The sequence below is a fragment of the Euprymna scolopes genome, chromosome 7, assembly GCF_053919585.1.
Source record: "Euprymna scolopes isolate OS-2025 chromosome 7, ASM5391958v1, whole genome shotgun sequence".
NCBI classification, from domain to species: Eukaryota; Metazoa; Mollusca; class Cephalopoda; order Sepiida; family Sepiolidae; genus Euprymna; species Euprymna scolopes.
Window position 1 is genome coordinate 99,405,554 of NC_136488.1, and position 19,450 is coordinate 99,425,003.

The 19,450-nt window shown below is 34.8% G+C and overlaps 1 protein-coding gene across 3 annotated transcripts in view; it reads left to right on the forward strand.

The window, feature by feature from the left end:
* LOC145279856 (uncharacterized) overlaps nucleotides 1-19,450 on the forward strand; it is a 1,383,997-nt gene that overhangs the window by 681,115 nt on the left and 683,432 nt on the right. For all 3 annotated transcript variants that reach the window (XM_080131300.1, XM_080131301.1, XM_080131302.1), the window contains one exon: nucleotides 9,656-9,849. In XM_080131300.1, the coding sequence (XP_079987426.1) occupies nucleotides 9,656-9,849 (194 nt within the window). The remainder of the gene's footprint in view (nucleotides 1-9,655; nucleotides 9,850-19,450) is intronic.

The following is a 19,450-nucleotide window of genomic DNA, read 5'->3' on the forward strand; positions in this document are numbered from 1 at the left end:
TTATAGACTTTGTTCTTTGTCATAGAGGCGATGCCTCTTCTGTCTCATGCATTCTTGTGGAGTCTGCCAAAGGCAGCACTTGCTTTAGCGAGTCTGGTGTTAATTTCATCTTCAATGACTACATTGCAGGAGAGCATACTGCCAAGGTAGGTGAACTTGTCAACTACATTGAGTCTTTGCCACCCAATGGAAATGTTGGGTTTTGGTTTTCTCAGAGCAGGCTCTTGCATCACCATGGTCTTTTTGGTATTGATTATGAGAGCAAAGTTTTCACAAGCCTCCGAGAATATGTTTGCACTGTGTTGCATGCCTGCCTCAGAGGTAACGTTAAGGGCACAATCATCAGTGAACAGAAAGTCATTTATAATGTCCGTTGCAATCCTAGATTTTGCTTGTAGCCTCCTGAGGTTGAAAACTGATCTGTCAAGTCTGTACCTAATTCCAATGATTACATCAGCGTCTCCGAAGACATCCGTCAGCATCACAGAGAATATGAGGCTGAACAGGGTGGAAGCCAAAACACACTCCTATTTCACTCCATTTGTGACTTCAAAAGGGTCAGAGATTTCCTCATGATCTTGCACTTTGGCCATCATTCCATCATGAAACTGACGTTTGATGGTAATGAATTTTCTAGAACCCCCATACTCTGCCATTATTCTCCAGAGGCCTTCTCTGTTTACATTATCAAAGGCTTTGGTCAGATAAACAGGTGGAGTATAGGTCTACATTTTGTTCTTGGCACTTTTCTTGGAGCTGCCTGGTGGCAAATACCATATCAGTAGTACCACAATCCTTAGAGAAATCCACATTGGCTCTTCGGCAAGAGGTCTTTACCCAGGTGAACTATGAGTCTGTTCAGTATTACTCTGGCCAGTACACCTTGCCTGCAATGGATAGCGGGGATATTTTCTGATTCTTATCGCAGGCCCAGTGGTTACCTTTATGCTTGTATAGATATATGATGGATGCATGATTGAAGTCTTGAGGAAGTACCTCCTCCTGCCAGATGATGTAGAAAAGCTGATGGAGGCTTTTTTTCAGTCAGTGTTTTGCTGCCCTTTTTATTTATCTCAGCTGGAATAGAGTCTGAGCCAGGCGCTCTCCCAATGGACAGCAGGCATATTGCTTTCTCAGTCTCTTCGAAGGTTGGGAGTTCATCCATTTCCTCGTTTATGGTAATTTGGGGGAGGCGGTCAATAGCCTCATCATTTATGGTAGAGCAACAGTTTAATACACTTTTAAAATCCTCCGTCCATCTTCTCAGGATCACGTCTTTGTCAGTGAGGAGAGTGGATCCGTCTGCACTGGGGGAAGGTGATGATTTGGATGGAGTTGGACCAGAAATTTCCTTGAGACCATCGTAGAAATTCTACATGTCATTCTTATCTGCATAAATTTGAATTTCTTCTGCTTTTTTGCTAAGCCAAGAATCATGCATCCGTCTGAATTTCAACTAAACTTTGCTACACAAACTCTTCCATGTGTCCTTCTTTCGTTTGGAGGATGGATCTTCAATATGGGCTTTGTATGTAGCTACTGGGTAATCTCCAGGCAGTGCTCATCAAACCAGTCTTTGTGTTTTCTGGAGACTGGCCCAAGGCACTTCATAGCTGTGTTATACACTATCTCGCGGATTGTCTCCCATGTTTTTCCCCCATCTATTCTAGCTGGTTCAAGAAATTCTGACAGCATTTAAAAGAAAGATTTCTGGACAGTTTTTATTTTCAACTTGTCGACATTCAATCGTTTTGGTGCTGTCTTTCCTTGGGGGTTTCTCTTTGGTTGGATATGCAAATTAAGCTTATACACTATGAGGCAGTGGTCTGTACAGCACTCGGCTCCACACATATGTCCCGCCTGTCCCGTTTTCTGATGATGATTACATTCTCCAATACCATTTTTTTCTGTCACACCTTCCCAGGCAGCATTATCACAGCCTACTCTTGCATTAAAACCACCAAGTATGATGAGCTTGTTCAGATTTGGTGTTGCATCTATGACGTTATTCAGGTCTTTGTAGAACTTGTCTTTGATGTCATCAGGGTTTGTCATCGTAGGAGCGTATGTACTGACAAGAGTAGCAAACTTCTTTGCATTGGAGAGAGGGAGTTTGTGTCATTAGATGGTCATTCACTCCTGTTGGAGGTCCAGCCAGTTTACTCACAAGCGCAATTTTCACTGCAAAGCCAACTCCTGCCTCATGTCTCTCCACAGTTCCTTTGCTACTCCAAAAGAAGGTGTAGCCCTGACCTCTTTCATTAATTCCACCTTCACCTGCCAGTCTTGTTTCACTTAAAACAGCAATGTCAATATTGTACCTGGCGTGTTCCCTTGCTATGAGTGCAGTGTGTGTTTGTGATCTGTCTGAGTTATTTCTGTTCAAGAGTGTATAAACGTTCCATGTTGCAATCTTGATAGGTATTGCATTATTAGGGTTCCTGCTGACCGTGATAAGCCAGCCAGGATGTAATAGAGCAGGCAATGTTTGGGGCACCTTTTCATGCCACGAGGGTGAGTAGTGCTGTCCTAAAGAGGGCTGCTCAGACATTATGGCTATCAAACTCCATTTCTGCACTGTTAGTAGAGAGCGACCCTATAGCCTGAGCAGGTTTGCAGCTATGACTTTCAGTGTGCCCACAGCTATCGCTTTGTCACTCGCCAAAAGCCACAGGACTTGAAGGGGATGAGAAAGGGATGATGAATGATATGCACTGGGAGTTTGTTTAAAATGAAGCTGGTTTGTGCAGAATCAGACTCACTCTTTTGTCCCAACCAGTCGGATCTAGCAGCAAGATGGGGTCAAGACAGATGGGAGCCAGGTAGGGATGCAGGAGCTGCCAGAAGGAGCTGAGTACGCCAGCCAACCACCTACGAGGCTCCACTCCGCAGTCCATGGCCATAGTCCTCCCCTTTGGTTGTTCGCCCTGGTCACAGATGCATAGAAGTTACTCTAAACAGAGTTCAGTTCTGGCTGTTAATCCAGTCTGGTGAACTCTCTTCCCAATGGTGCTGCACCAGCACCGTCCCCTCACAAGGTTTGGCAAGCCTGTGGAGCCCAGTACCTAATGTATATCTGTTGGAGCTAACATGTGAGAGATGTAGGAGATAAGTGACGACCAGTGACCTTTTTCCACCCTATTGGATGCAGCAGTTAGGAATCGAAAGGTGCTATCTCTACCCTGAGTTCCCTATAGCCTCAACTATTTTTAGATCGATAAACTGATTATTTTTACATTTATTTTTAAATTACTAACCAGGCACATCATATGAACCCTCTGATAAAGTTACATTTTTTATTAAAAACATTTTGGTGTCTGTTTTCCCTGAGCAATTTCCATATTGGATTCATATCTATGCTTAACTGACTGATTATTTTAAGAGAACCTAGTATATGAGTAGACTCTTTAAATATCCATGTTAATATTAAACTGAGTACAGCTGAAATACTGATCAGCAGAGCGGTATCTCTTTCGACCAAGGAAAGAGTCTATGATGCATGTGTCTGCAGTGTAAGCATGTATGGAAGTGAAACTTGGCCAGTGAGAGTTAAGGACATGCGTTGCATGAAAAGAAATGATATGATAATGATACAGTAGATGTGTAATGTGGGTCTTAAAGACGGGCTTAGTTCTGATGACTTCAGAGGAAAATTAAATCTGGACAGTATAGAGAGATTACGTTTGCGAATTTTTTTTAGATGAGTATTGATAATTCGTATGATTTGGATTTTTTGGACTAATGTTCTCATCTTGAATGTTATTTTCACGACATTTTAGTCGATTTATTTGCGGACTGTTATCCTCATCTTCATAGTTGTTGTTTCGCAACGTTTTGGACAACTATTCCTCTAGTAATTACTGAGGTTAAGAGACTCCTCATTCCTATCCAGTCGCAGTTACCCACTTAAAGAAGGCCAAAGGAATAGTTGGCCGAAAGGTTATGAAACAACAACAACTATGAAGATAACAGTCTATTTCTGCAAATAAATAAATATACAAATTACTCATCTCAAAGGATTTCAAAAAAAAAAAAATACTATATAATTTTGGTCGATGTAACCTCCGACCTTCTTCAAGTGTATCTTGTCGAACTCGAGAATCTTTTTGTTGAACTCAGGAATCTGAACAAAATTTTCAGCAGAACCGTTTACAGGGACAGCATGCTCTTATTCTGTCAGCCATGACGGGGTAAATATCTTAAGTAATACACAATTGTATTTTGAGTGTCGCCTGCACTGAGGATTGAAACTACAACCTCCAGAAGAGTGTAACTTACAATTGAATTTTACCAATTACGCTATCCACAAGGACCCGTCGCATCGTTGATAAAGTATTGAGTAAATAACCCTCAAGGTGAGAATAGTCGTCTGTATAATCCAATAATGTGGAGTATGAAGAGATGCGTGCCGAAGAGTAGACTTTGATGGTATGGTCATATTAAAAGAATGGATGAGAGTTCTTGATTTAATAGATGTAGAAGGGTTGAAATGGCAGATTCATTTCACAAGAGAAGACCGAGGAAAGCATTGGAGGAAGTGATAAGGACGGATTTGAGAGAATGAGGAATAAATAACACCTAGCCAGAGGCTAGTTTGGACATCTGTTTTTTAACGCCGTCCAATGCATGCCGGCATGTAAAATGAACGTTAAAGTGATGATGATGATGATGATAATGGTGATGATGCAACATATTAAATCTGTTGGATACATTGTGTTAGATATAATAATGATGACATCATGTGTGTATAGTGCTGAGAACGTGCACTGCAATTCATCACAATTGTATATGAAACGCATTGGATAATGTAGAATATATACATATGCTAATGTTCCATGCAGGCGAAGGGACGACATCAGGTGCAAAGAGTTTATTGAAGAATATTACAAGAGGATTTAAAATTATGAATGGAATTACCGAAATTTGATAACTTATGAGGATGGTTTACAAAAAGTGTTTATCGACACTGCATATAGGAATATAAAGCATAAAGATAATCAATATAAGACCGATAATTGTGTGAGTACGAGGAGCAGTCCCATAGAACGTGGACAAAAGACTTGGAGAAATCAGAGAAGAGAAAGACTGAGACTATGCAGCTGACGTTAATGCTGAAAATAGCTGAAATCTTCAGGAAAACACTTGAATGCAGAAACTATCCAACATAATCTACAAACGCTTATCGATTACATGGTAACTGCAATAGAAATAAAACAAAAAGACAGTGGAACCCCAAATGGAACAAAAAAAAATAAAATAAAATCACAAAATTGTAAGCTAAGTACGCCCCCCTCCAAATATAGTATCACCATCAACTGGCGCCACACCAAATATTTGTAAAGGGTCAAAGAGGATGGAAAGACCAAAAAGAGTAAACACAAACCAAACATCCACTGAATGAGTGCGAAGAGGACTGGGGCTTTGGGGAGGCTTGTTGCCAGCAATAAACCAATGGTGAAGGGCTGTTGCGATAATGCAAATTCATTTTCAAAGGCTACTAAAAGAAGTGGAAAGTCCTGGAAATCTGAGGAGACTTGTTGTCACCCAGACTCTGGGAAACACCACAAGTTGTTGTCAGTGAGTAGTCTCTGATGATGACCTATGTGAGAACCCTTAGTAAGTACTATTACTGATTATGAGAATTAGATCATTGTGCTATGGTGCTATGGTGCATTGCAATTCATCTATGTATGATTTTCAATTGTCAGGGAAAGGAACAGTGTATGACTCGTATATACATATATAGCGTGTGAAGGGGGCATCAGGCGTAGTTTGGGCGAATTTCAGGAATATGAGGATTTTAAAGGGTGCAGTATTATGGCAGCCAACAGCTGATGAAATGAGTTAGTTTGTTTCGTGCGTCAACAATTCTGAACTTCAAAAATAATTTCTGCAAGTCATAGAAGCTATTCTGTTGTTTGACTTTGTAGACATGTCCTCGTGTGTTAACGGATGAAAATCAAAATGTTGCTAATGATTCTTCGGTTGGCGAGATGGATAATACTTGCCTAGGTGTTGGCTTTTTTTTTTTTTTTTTTTTAGGGAAGGATATCACCAAAAGTAATAATTTCGTTGATTCCATGGATATGTAACGTTTCTTTGGAAATGGAATTCTGGACTTTACAAGTTCATAGTTGATGTTCTAGCACGAAACGCAAGTCCTCCATCTATTAAGTCTTCGCTTGCCATGCGTAATTTGATTACAAAAAAGACGTGTATCTAACGAAAGCCAATAATTAACGAAACAAAAAAAAAGGTGTTTTTTGACTTCTGAAGGAGTTGTGTGATTTCAAAAAAAAAATAATAATTGAGGATCTCTTTCAAAAGAAAGTTAAAAGTGCTTGCATTCTGAATTAGTTTCCAAGGCTACGGCAGCCTTGTTAGATTTCAAGCACCCTCTCTACAAGCAAACGGAATCGATCCCCTCGCTGTTCTCTAATTACATCATAATACAACTTGATTCACTAAGTCTTCATGTGAGTAGCAGAGTTTTTTTTTTTGTTTTTTTGCTTTGGTATTTTAAAATATGTTTTCTATGTAGGATGGATGACAGCCAAAGAAAGAGATAGGGGATGGGGGGATCGGGAAAAAGAGAAAAGAATAAATAAAAAGAAAGATGATTGCCCCAAAATGATTTAATGATTAATTGCGCCAGCAATTGAGCTTCGTTTTCTTTCATTTTTAAATCTATTAAAAAAAGAATAAATTTGTAAAAATTCAAATGAAAAGAAATCCAGATAATCTAGTATGAATTTCAATGTATCGAACTGAATTCGATATTTTTTTTTTGTATGTGTGTGATTATATAATATTTTATTGATGGATTTTTAAATCAATACCGAAGACTTTCGAAAGAATTGAAGTTTCAGTCTCACTGGCTGGCCACTTTATCACAAAGTGCTTCCTATTAAAAATCGACTGTTATCTTTCTGAAACTATTTTTGTAACTATTTTCTCTGTTTCACTTTTCAAACCATCAATGCAATTAGTATAATTTACTTTTTGAAGATTTAAATTAAAATCTTTTGTATTTCATTTTCTTTTTTTTTTTTAATTATTTGTTTTTTAAATTGCTCCGTTTTGTATTCGAATTGATCCTTTTAACCAAACGCTGATTTTTCTTTCTTTTCCAAACAGAGAAAATATCTATTGATCATCTATTTGACTCGTCTTCGCTTAATGAGATGTAAATGGTGAAAAAAAAATAAATAAATAAAAATTTGACCTTCGTATCTGATTGCATTTTAGTTTATATACTTGATATTGATGATCTTAATCCATTTCACTTCTTCTTCTTTAGAGATGGGATTTTGCTATACATAAAGTTAACAAAAAACAAAACAACAACAACAACAACTAAAATTGAAAAAAAAAGACTAATTGCATTCTTTCTAGCTGATAAGATGCATTTTTCTTGCTTTTCGAGAATATTAGAAGCATGGCATTGGCATAGTGTCATTGGAAAAGTGAAGTCCAAATAAACGTTTATTTTTTTAAAAATCTGCATTGCATTAGCTTTCTAAGTTTAAGAAACTTAGAAATTTTAATTCAAATTTACACAGCGCTTATATTGTGAAGAAACAAACTAGGCACTTATACACTACTCGGACGGATTCATTTTTTTTTTAGTTTGGACGTGAGAACAGTGCATAGCTGGAGCAGAAAAATTCAATCTCGGAACTTAATCGAAAATAGATGCGTGTGGTATTTTGTTAATGCGTGTTTATTTTTGAGAATTTCTTTTAAATATAAAAAAAACTTATAACACAAAATACTTTTTTTTTTAAACAAAATATACATTTTTAAAAAATAAAACGTGAACATAAAGTTTTTGTAATGCATTTCTGAATTAAATAAAAAAAAAACTTATAACACAAGACTAGGTTTTAATTCAAGAAATGTGTTACAAAAACTTTTATGTTCATATTTTATTGAAAATGAAAAAAAAAATCTATTTTGTGTTATTAAAAGTTTTTTTTATATTTATTTAAAAATCTTTCTAAAAAAACAAAAACACATTTTTTTCGATTCGATCCTAAAGTTACATTTGCCTACCTTTGCTATACACTTTTCCCACGTCCAAACAGAAAACACAAAAACGAATCCGTCCATGTAGTACACAAATGCCAAAGTCTCTAATTAATTTCACACGAACCATGCACAATCCTCTTGAAAAAAAGATCGGCGGTGAGGATCACACAAATTATGTATTTCTAGTTACACTATGTCACGAGGAAGGAAACGGGAAAAGAAAAAACGCAAAATATTTCTATGCTTGAAGATGACGTTGTATCGTCGAAAGTAAATTGATTTTAAATTTTTAAATAAATGTTTAAAAAGTGTCTTTAAACAATTCTGCGTTATTGACTTTTAAAACTTACACATTCCATGCGTTTCATGCAAATTTTTTAGTCACGTTTTTTGTTGAAGTCGATCTGATTGATATTAAAACGATATCTGGATGAAATGTCAGCCAAGAAAGGACCGCGCATGGTGTGCGGAATTAAGTAGGAGTTGGGAGATGCTTTTTTTTTTTCATAAGAATTGTTGATATATAGAAATTTGAATTATTTTTAAAATAATAAATCCATCAGAAAGCCGTATAATGTGGTTTTCTACATTTATTCTTATGTGTCTTTTAACTTTGAAGGCATACATCAGTGAAAAAATTTACGATCTAAATAAAAAAGATAAACAAAATTGCATTTTATGACTTTTGAACGATTTTATTGTTTTCCAATCATTCAAGTTTTTATACATCAACAATGTTTATAAAATAGAATAATTCACAATTGCTATTTTAAATCATGCCGGACACACGTACGGTCATTTTGATTACATAGATTATCAGTCATTAAGATTAATCGTGTTCTTTTCACGTGAAAATTAAATTTGTGGTTTGGTTAATTTTTCTTTTCTTTTTCATTATTATCAGTTATAATTATGATCAAGCCTCTCCTCGTTTTGCTTATAAAATAAATATGTACATACTTGATTATTAAAACGAGCTGAGCAGGCGTACGTTCACTCATATTATATACAGAGGTTCACTTTCAAAGTTTTTTGAGGCAGAGTTCATTTTTCCCAAGTGATAAAACAATTCATTGATTATATTAAAAAAGGAAACATAAAATGGTAAAACTAAAATAAAGCGTTTCATCAAAATATCGAAAGTAAAAACACACACGCGTCTTATTAGGATTCTTTGGACTACAGTTCTCATCTTGAGTGTTATTTTCACAACGTTTCAATCGATGTAACCTCCAATCTTCAGGTATATCTTGTCGAACATTGGAATTTTTCTATCAAACTCGGGAATTTTCAGGGAATTTCAAACGAAACCCTTTATTTGATCTAGAGGAATAACATGCTCTCGTTTTGCCAGCCATGACAGGGTAGAAGTCCGAAGTAATTCGTAATTGTATTTTGAGTGTCGCTCGCGCTGAGAATGGAACCTTGCGAAGTATAACTTTTATAACTGAATTTTCATGGTTCCTTGGGAAGAATCCAAATTCTATGAATAATCAATCCTCATCTCAAAAATTCGGAAACTTGATAAAAAAAAACTACAATTCAAACAACCAACAACAAAACCTGTTACTTTATCGGTAAAGCATTTAAATGAAATAAAAAAATATGTTTGGTTTCTTTTCAGCCAAAAACGACGTCTCCCTGTCTGTTGGCTTGAGCAATGTCTGCTACAGCCGTGACCTTGAAGCCCCGGTAATGACTGGTTACATGCTGAAGCTCGGAAACAGCCATCTGCCGCTACTGAAGAGGGCAGCTTGGAGAAAAAGATGGTTTGTCCTCAGAAAGGACAACTGCATATATTACTACAAATCTGAAAAGGTAAGTGATTCCACACGATTCTGGTCTTTTATTTACTAGCGAATGGATGCTCCTTTCTGTTACATAGTCTTGCTAGTCTGGGAAGATGATATCATGGTAAATAAACATATACTACACTGATTTTTAAGGGAGGAGGTAATGACTGACATAATGGTATCATAGCAAATTCCCCCCACCTTCTCAAAAAGGAGTTAATGCTTGAGAGGACTACCTGACCCTTCAAAAGAAGGATGTAATTCCTGGGAGGATGGTCTTAGAAATACACAACTGATACTATATTTTCGTATATATACATAATATTTTTGTCGATAATAAAACGGTAAAAGATTATAAAATAATAAATTAAATAATTTTAATCATTTAAAAATGCATTACAATAAAAATATCAATTTTGCGGTTCTTTGGTCTTTACGCTGTGGCATGAAAGAAGAAGAAATGTCTGCACACACTTTCTTTGAAAGCCAATTACTCCAGCGGTACTGAACGTATGACAACAACGAAATGACGTCCCCGAAGTAAATGTGGTATTATGGTGATCGATGACGCTAATCAACGGTAGATTAGACATAGTTATTGTGACAAAGGATGACCAACGAAACTCACATTTTTAAATGACCTTGTGCCTAATTTGTTTAAAATGTAATTCATTTTGATATTTCTGCAAATAAATATTTTAAAGTGTAGTATCTGTTCTACACACATCAGCGAGGTTATACATTTTACTATAAAAGAAAATATAATAATGCAAAATTAAGACAGAATATTAATATATTGGAAGCAATTATTGTGGCTACTAGAGTGTTCCATACGTCATTAGAGGGTATTTGGTACAATAGGATGTTTGTTAATAGGTTCATCATCTTCATCATAGTGTTTTGCTCCATCCCAAGATCCATCGTTGGGCAGTGTCCGATAGGCTACGAGACCACGTTGCAATAATCGGTCGTGTCATACAAAAGTCTTTAAGAACCATACATGATACTTATTTGTTTATTTTATGAATGAGGATCATTCCAAACCTAATTTAAACTGAGAAACTAAAATGTTCAAGAGCAATGAAGACGGGAGTGGTACTATTAAAACGAGCAGCCTTTTGTGCTCTAGCATCTATTTTTCTACGTAGCCACAGCTATTCTCAGTGCACGTCTGTCAACAATGAATGATGCCTCGGTCATAAAAGTCTGAAGTACGCTTTGTCACTCACATCTTTGTCGCCACTTTGAAATCAACGGTCCCATCTCCTGACTATGCTGACATCAACTACATCAGTACAGTAAACGTTCAACAGACGCTGATCAATGTTGATCGGTTCAATTTTTTCTACATGAAAGAATTCAGTGACACGTATCTTCTTCTGAGGCACGTCCATGGCAGGGGTTGCTTTCTAAGAGTCTCACACCGTCAATATCTGCACCAGAGAGATGAAACTTTCAGGTCATAAATGCATAAATTCAGTCATCATAACAAGGAAATTTACAATCCCCCTCTGATCTATTTGGACGGAATAAAAAATTTAAGTCATCTCTTTTTGGCTTAAAATTTATTGGTATATGAATGATTACTGAATTATATAAACCCAATGAAATTCGGAATACTACAAATAAGACTATATATATATATTACTACCAGAACAGTAGCAGAAACTTGCCATGAAGCAAGCGAGCAACAGAAGATGTTGCGTTTTGAAAGAAACAGCTTATTTTATAGGCTTATGTATAATGATGTTTATCAGCTGTTTTCACTTGTGAACTAATCCATTTTGGATAAAGTTAATGTCTATTGTCAAGAGAGAAAACGCGCCTTTCTAGTTCCTTCCTCATCTTATTTCTTTTTACTTGTATAGAATGGTGTTTATAGTTTTGCGTTGGGGGGGGGTCATTTAGTTTATTCACTTATAAACGTATATAATCATTTGGGGGGGTGTATTTTCTAGCATCTTACAGATAATATCGGGTCATCAGGAGAGAATACACACTGTTTTGGGGCCTTCCTCTCTATGGCTTGTTCGCGTATCAGTCATCCCTCACTGATGTGAGGCCCATAAACAAACTGTTTTGCTGTATCACATTTCTTCAATGCAGCTAGACAAACAACTGCTTCAGGCTGATATTGAAACTCAACCACCTAGACGATAGTCAGCACTTCTAACACCTACGCCATTGGATGTTGCTAAGTAGATAGGTGAAATTACAATGATAAAGATTCTCAAACGCCGGAAGTGCCATTTGTTTACACAATCAGCATTGCATTTTACACTAATAGCAATTATTTCACTCACCAGTATGCTCAACTAAAGAAAGGGAATATATTTAGTCATCCTCAGCAGACATATATATATATTAGCAGGTCGCTGGCTTTGGCTGGTCATAAAATATACTTAAATATGATATTTTGATTCATGTAGATTTCGTATTTATTATTTTAGAGCCAATTCTCTATTGATTATTATATTGTACCTAATATAGAGTAATGATTTATAAAGTAAAAAAAAAAAAATGGCTTGGATGCCATCACCTAGAATCAAAATCAAAACATTTAGCTCTCCAGCGTTATTCGCTACTATCTGAGTTAAGGCCACGTGCATAGCAAAACTTTACAAATTAACCCACTTGAACATATAAATGTCTATTTGCACATGTGTAAAAGATACACATTAGCTCGACTTATGCCTACCCAGTCTCAATTTTTCAATTTTGATCTCTTAGTAGCTTTATTCTGGTTAAAAAAAAAACAAATTTTATTTGTTCCACAGATCTAAATGCCCCATATATTAAGTTTTAAGTCTGCAGATAAAAAATTGACAGAGTAGTTTGATAAAGACTGTTCCACACACACAGGCGCGGTCACTTTTATATATGTATATATAATAGGTGAGTACAAAGTGGTTCCTGGATTTACTTTGGTTTATATCTAGTTTAAGGATGGAGTATTGCTGTCATATCTGGGTAGGAGCTGCTAGGAAGACCTTACCCTGCCTTGACACATGACAGAGTTCAAAATAGATTTCATAACTTAATGGAGGATGCCCTTTTCTCTTCTCTGCAACATTTTTCTCACAGAAGAGACGTTGCGGATCTGTCTCTGTTTTATCGTTATTTTCATGGCAAGTGCTCGTCTAAGCTCCAATCTATGCTCGCCCCCATCGCCAAACATTCACGAGAAACACTCGTTTAGTTGAAACCACTATCAATAATTTTCCTCGCTCTTCATCTGTGCCTAAACGTAAATTCCATGAACAAAGCTTCTTCCTTAGAAGTGCACACCTACGGAACTCTCTTCCGTTTATCTGCTTTCGAGCTGACTACAATATGGCCGTCTTCAAGTCTAATGTAAACAAGTTCTTGATGAGTTGTTCTCCTTAAGTAATCCAATTTACCTAAGTTACACTTCTAACGATGTTATGATATTGTCCTTTTGACCACTGTCTTTAACCCTTACCCTCGAGTGGACTTTTAGCCTTGATAAGTGATGATTCCCTCGTAAATAAAACAAAACAAAAAGACTATTGCTTCCCTTATTCTGACCTTGAATCCTCACATTACATGAGCGATGTTAGAATTGCTGCTTTCTGGATCAGAAATCTATCCATCGAATACTTATTATTGTCGGGGTTTTTTTTATATGTAAGCAGTATTTTTTGTTTAGTTGTTTACATCAAGTGGTATTATGCCTTGTCTGGAATGATTTTCATTAAATATATATATATATATATATATATAACCTAATTTCCATATTTATTTACTCACTAGCCATCATATGAGAATAATTTTTAAGGTATTTTCCAAATATGATATATGCTGCAAAATAATTATACGTTTCACTAGAAAATATCTGCAATTCCTCGACGTCTATAAATCCAAATCCACCATAACTTTATATAATTCTTTTGTTGAACATTTCTCGATTAGTCAGATACACCACTTGCTCATGAATTATGCCCTTTGTCTGTTGTTTTTTTGTTTTGCAAACGAGACGCTTCACTAAATTTAAATGTAATTTGAACTAAAGCATATAAAAGCATCCCGATTTTAAACGAAACAGTAATCAAAAACTGCCCGAAGACGACTGAAGAAAATCAGTTGAAAGTACTTGCAGAAAAAAAACAAACAAAAAAAAAACAGATGGATGAAATAGACTATGGAACTTTCTTACGCAAATTCGACCAAGATATTAGAACGACCATACGAAAAATGGAGAAATTACAAAAAAAAAAAACAAAAAAAAAAAGACGATTAAGCAGAAACACTCCGTGTTGTTCAACAATATCTGTCTTAATGAAAACATGCTGCCTAAATACACAATATATATATTGTATGGTTAGGAGCCTTGACTGTCGTACAGACGGTCGGGTTTCAATCCTGGCTTGAGGTAGTTGCCTGTCTAGCCGCACTGATGAGCTGTGAAACAGCGAAACAGTACTGTATGTGGATGACTATATATATATATATATATATATATATATATATATATATATATATATATATACTTTTTATTTGTTTTACATAAGCAGTTATCTGTCGCTACACATTCATGAGTATGCTTCGGTCAGCCAGTTACAAGTAACTAGAGACTATATTGCTTATACAGTAGTTAAGTCAGGAATCCTTACGGACTTATGTATATAAGCAATATCGTCTGAAGAGGTTTCCAATTACTCTAAACTGACTGACTGAAGAATACTCATAAATGTGTAGCGACATATGGATGCTTATGAAAACAAATAAAAAGTATATCTATCCCTACTTCGGTTGTAAGCCCTTTTGTATTAACCTTGTTAAAACTTCATTTGCTTGATTTACTATAATAATTATTAAATACCTACAGACGCTAGTGTTTCATCCTTTCGGAAATCATCAGTGCAGGGTGTCACGATTAACGCCAGTATGTATGTATGTATGTATATATATATATATATATATATATATATATATATATATATATATATATATATATATATATGCGAACCAACTTATCATTTCTCTTTTTTTCTAATCCATTTAGGAGGTATGTTTTAACATCGTTCATTGAAATCTGTAGTTTATAGTCTACGTCTTTGTCGCCATTGCTTGTTTCCAAGATATCAGCAAAATTATAATTTCATTCAACCTCATAACATTTTAAGTTATTTTTCATACTCTTTCTTTTTATAGTTTGAAATACTTTTCTTTAATTTTTTAAAATTAGCAAAACAATTTCTAAGAATTATATATATATTTCTAAGAAATATATATATGTGTGTGTGTGTGTGTTAAAGTGTATTTTTAAATAGCTATTTTTCCAGATTTAAAAGTATGAAAGAAATTCCTAATTATTTAAAAGATCCAGTTTTGAAAATGTCAAATGGAATGCATTCTTTAAATCTATTTCTTATTTCAATGGAACTGATACTAGATCGCGTAACCTTTTCTTACACGAATGAATTGGTTTTTCAAGATAACATTTACGCTCTGTTCTTTTGACTTTCAACATTTTTCTTCATTTTTATTGTAACGGCATTTTTGTGAGTTAGTCCTCCCCCCCCCCTCTTTTTTTTCAAGATTATTTCTATATGTAGATTCCGGCATACAGGCATTTTAGTATCATCGTTCTTTACTGAGGAAGATTTAGTTGTTAATCGTTTTTATTTAAAAAAATTTTTAGTATCAAGCTCATTACTCTATTACACTTTTCTATGTCGATAAATATATTACGCACATACACATATCTTTCTATATTTCTCTCGATATATGTAGATATTTATGTATAAAAGGCACACATACACACACATACACACACACACACACACACATATATATATATATATAATTAATAGTCTCTGAAACGAGCGTACGCTGGACTATTGTTTACCGAAGAACTATTTATCGCTCCAGTGGGTAATTGTGATTACTAATGCCTTGCATGTGTAACGATGAATAAACAGCTGTAATTTATATATTGCTTAATACGATATTTTGTAATTGGAATCTATTTCAACTTTCTCACACACACACACACATATCAGAATACCCGGCGTCACCCGGAATTAAATGTGATATGCGAAAATATATACTAACAGAATACCTGGCGTCACCCGGAATTGAATGACATTGCTGGAAATATATACTAGTAGAATATATGTAGAATATATATATATATATATATATATATATATATACTAGCATGGATACCCAACGTTGCTAGGGACGACATGAAGTTCGGTTTGGCCACACCTGCTAAAATTTCAAAAATAAAAGAACGAATGAAAACACGAAAATGTAATTTCCCCACCCGGAAAAAAGAAGTACGTGACAAACTCTCCACCAGATATGTCAGCAGAAGGGCTATGAAGAGAAGCTATTCTCCGGATATTGAGAACCTTTTTCTGACTATATTTCAGTTTAAGCGAATTTCTTTTATGCTACACTCAATCATACCGATGTCGATCAAAATAAATTAAATTAAATATGTTATCAATATAAATCGAATTTAAATAATAAACCGTAATAGAACACTTCAAACAATTCTTTCACTATGAACAATAACTAACACACTGATAATTAATAAAATCGATTTTCCTTAATGTAATATGCAAATGACGTCACGTCATAATCGTATATTTTGCAAGAATCATACTATATATAAGAATGAATGAAACATTAAAGTAATGGGCCTTTTGTATATATCATATATTGATATTAATATATTGATATTAATATATAGCAAACAAATAAACAAACAGACAGGAATACGAATTTATATACACTCATGAGCAAAAATATTTTTCCATTAATTTTTTGTTAATTTTAACTGAAAATTTCGATTTTGCAGATGATTATTATTATAGCGTATAATAATAAGTGAACATTATTTTTCAACACACACACACTGCTAAGGTCACAAAAAATAGTTTTCTGATAATTCAATTGATGTGATAAGGTCAAAGCCCCGATTTAAACCCAATCGAGAATATTTTATCGATAACATCTCGTGCATTGTTCGGAAGAACTTTTGTGAACAATGACAAACTGTGGGAAGCAATGCAAAGCGAATGGAATAGTATCTCCCCTTCACAGTGTTTTACTTTGGTTGAGAGTATGTCTAAAAGGATTGATTTTTTAAAGAAATCAAAAGGAAATGCGATTCCATCCTAAGCATTTATTAAAGTAAATGTCTTGTTCTGTGTTAATAGTATCGTTTAAGTTTCCTTGTTCAATTGTTCTTTGTTCAATATAGTTTTTAGTGCAATAAAATTTGTTTGACACATTTTTTTTTGCTCACGAGTGTATGTAGATATGTGTGTGTGTTGTAAATAGATTCCAATGAGAAAATCTTGTATCAAGCAAATTAGTTTTAATTCATAAATCACAGCTGTTTCTTCATTGTTACATATGCAAGGCATTCGTAATCTCAAAGACTAAATTTTGTGGGCATGATGTTTCTTCAGAAATGTAGAAAAACCAACTTACAACAAAAACATTCGTATCCTAATGCGTAGAAAAAATTGGCTTTGTGATTATCAAAGCATTAATTGCGTAAGGATGAAGAAACAACTTAAAATTAAAACCAATTTCTATTTTCGGCAGAATCTATTTCAATGTATAATTGCTCGAGAACTCTGGAATTGTTTAAAATCCATTGAACTTAAAGACTTTAGTTTGACTGCAAAATATTTGATCAAATAATTTCATTAAATGGATCTGTCAACTTCGCACGTCGTTCGTGTGATTTAACACCCACTAAATTATTTTCTTCGGGGATGTGTAACGTCCCATGTTTACCTTGATAAGCCAGACACAATAGACTGCTTGGAAGACAGACTTCAATGCGTAGAGTTTGTAAAAAGCAGACCTCTTGATTATACCATATACACTCCAGCCGCAGCAGCTATATGCAAAAAAATAATCTTTGGAATGAACCACATATCTATAATATAAAGCTGAATATATGTGTGTGTGTGTGTGTGTGTGTGTGGTCACGAATAGGCTCCTATATGGCTGACTATTTTAAAAACTGATTACATATAATGATAGAAGATGTATCGAGGCACAGGAATGGGTATGCTTGATCTGGCAGAACGGTGGTTCATTGAAATTGTGGGGTCTGCGTTCGCGCCTGGTCTACAAAGTATGGAAATAAAAAATTTAAATTGTTTACAAGTGTTTTGATATAGATGTACATAATAATACTTTGATAAGTATGTTTTAACTTAAATAGGGATGTTATAATAAAATTGTGGGGGTCTGCGTTCATGCCTGGCCTCCATAGAATGGAAATAGGCACAAACTTTAATAAAGACTTTTCATATCTATCTGCGTAAGTATACTTTGATAATTATGTTTCAGTTTGAAGAAATATGGTATAATGAAATTATGGTGTGTTCGTTCGCGCCTGACCTCCATAGAATGGAAATATGTCACAAAGTTTAACAAGGTTTTTTAATATAGATCCACAGAATATTGTGATAAGTGTTTCAGTGTAAACAGGTATGGTATAATAAATTATAGGGTTTATCTATTGCATTTTTACTTTCATCATATTTTGCTTTGGTTTTGATACCCCCAAATTCGAAGCTATCTCTTTACAACCCTTCCTTTTCATAACCTATCATACTTTCATAAATCAGAGTCCATTTTCTGTAGGCTGTTTTTGAACCCAGTCAACGACGGGTAGTTTTGCTAGTTTATATAATAAAAATATTTTTCTGTGATTTATTTTACAGCTCGCTGTCTCTGAAAAACGACCTTATATATATATATATATATATATATATATATATATATATATATATATATATATATTGTGTGTGTGTGTGTTTTGGTAGAATGTTTTTTCAATTATATTTCACTCTTTGTGTATACCAATCCTTTTTGTTTAAAAGTTCAATGTTTGTTAAATATAACAACAGAACGTACATAAAAGAATTATATATATATATATATATATATATATATATATATATATACACACACACACACACACACACAGTGGAGGGCTTATATATATAACCTCCCTTCTATATTTGAGCAGTGTGGTAAGATATATCGCCAGCTACTATTAGCGCAATGCAAAGCTTTTTGTAAATAAACAAGTTAAGCACTCTCTAGTAGTCGACAATGTTTATAAAAGCATTGAAATTTCACTATACAATAGCTACCGCCGCATTTTCAAGAAATTAGAATCGCCAATTATCAACTGGGTGATCATAGGTTCGATCACTGCTTGGGGTGTGTGCTAGTCTAATCATACTGAAGAGTTGTGACATAGCAAAACAGTCTATGAATAACTATGTATTCATATATACAGACGTGTATGCATGTATACATAGGAACTGACCGAGTACATATGTCCTTAGATCTACCATTTGCTCCTCGCTTCACTTGGCAGCCATCATCTTGCTGGCATCATTTGGTTCGCATCCACTGAAGTTCCAAATCTTCATCCTTCTTTGTAAACATGGTTTTCTGCTGACTCTTTCATTTTTTGTTGTTGTGTTTTTTTTTTGCACTCGATTTCTAAGTTCAAGAAAATGGGGGAAAAAAATTTCTTCATTGTCATTTTACACAATAGTTTCTGGAGAGACGACAGGGGGAAAGGTCTTTAAAGAATGAGAAAAAGAAGGTAT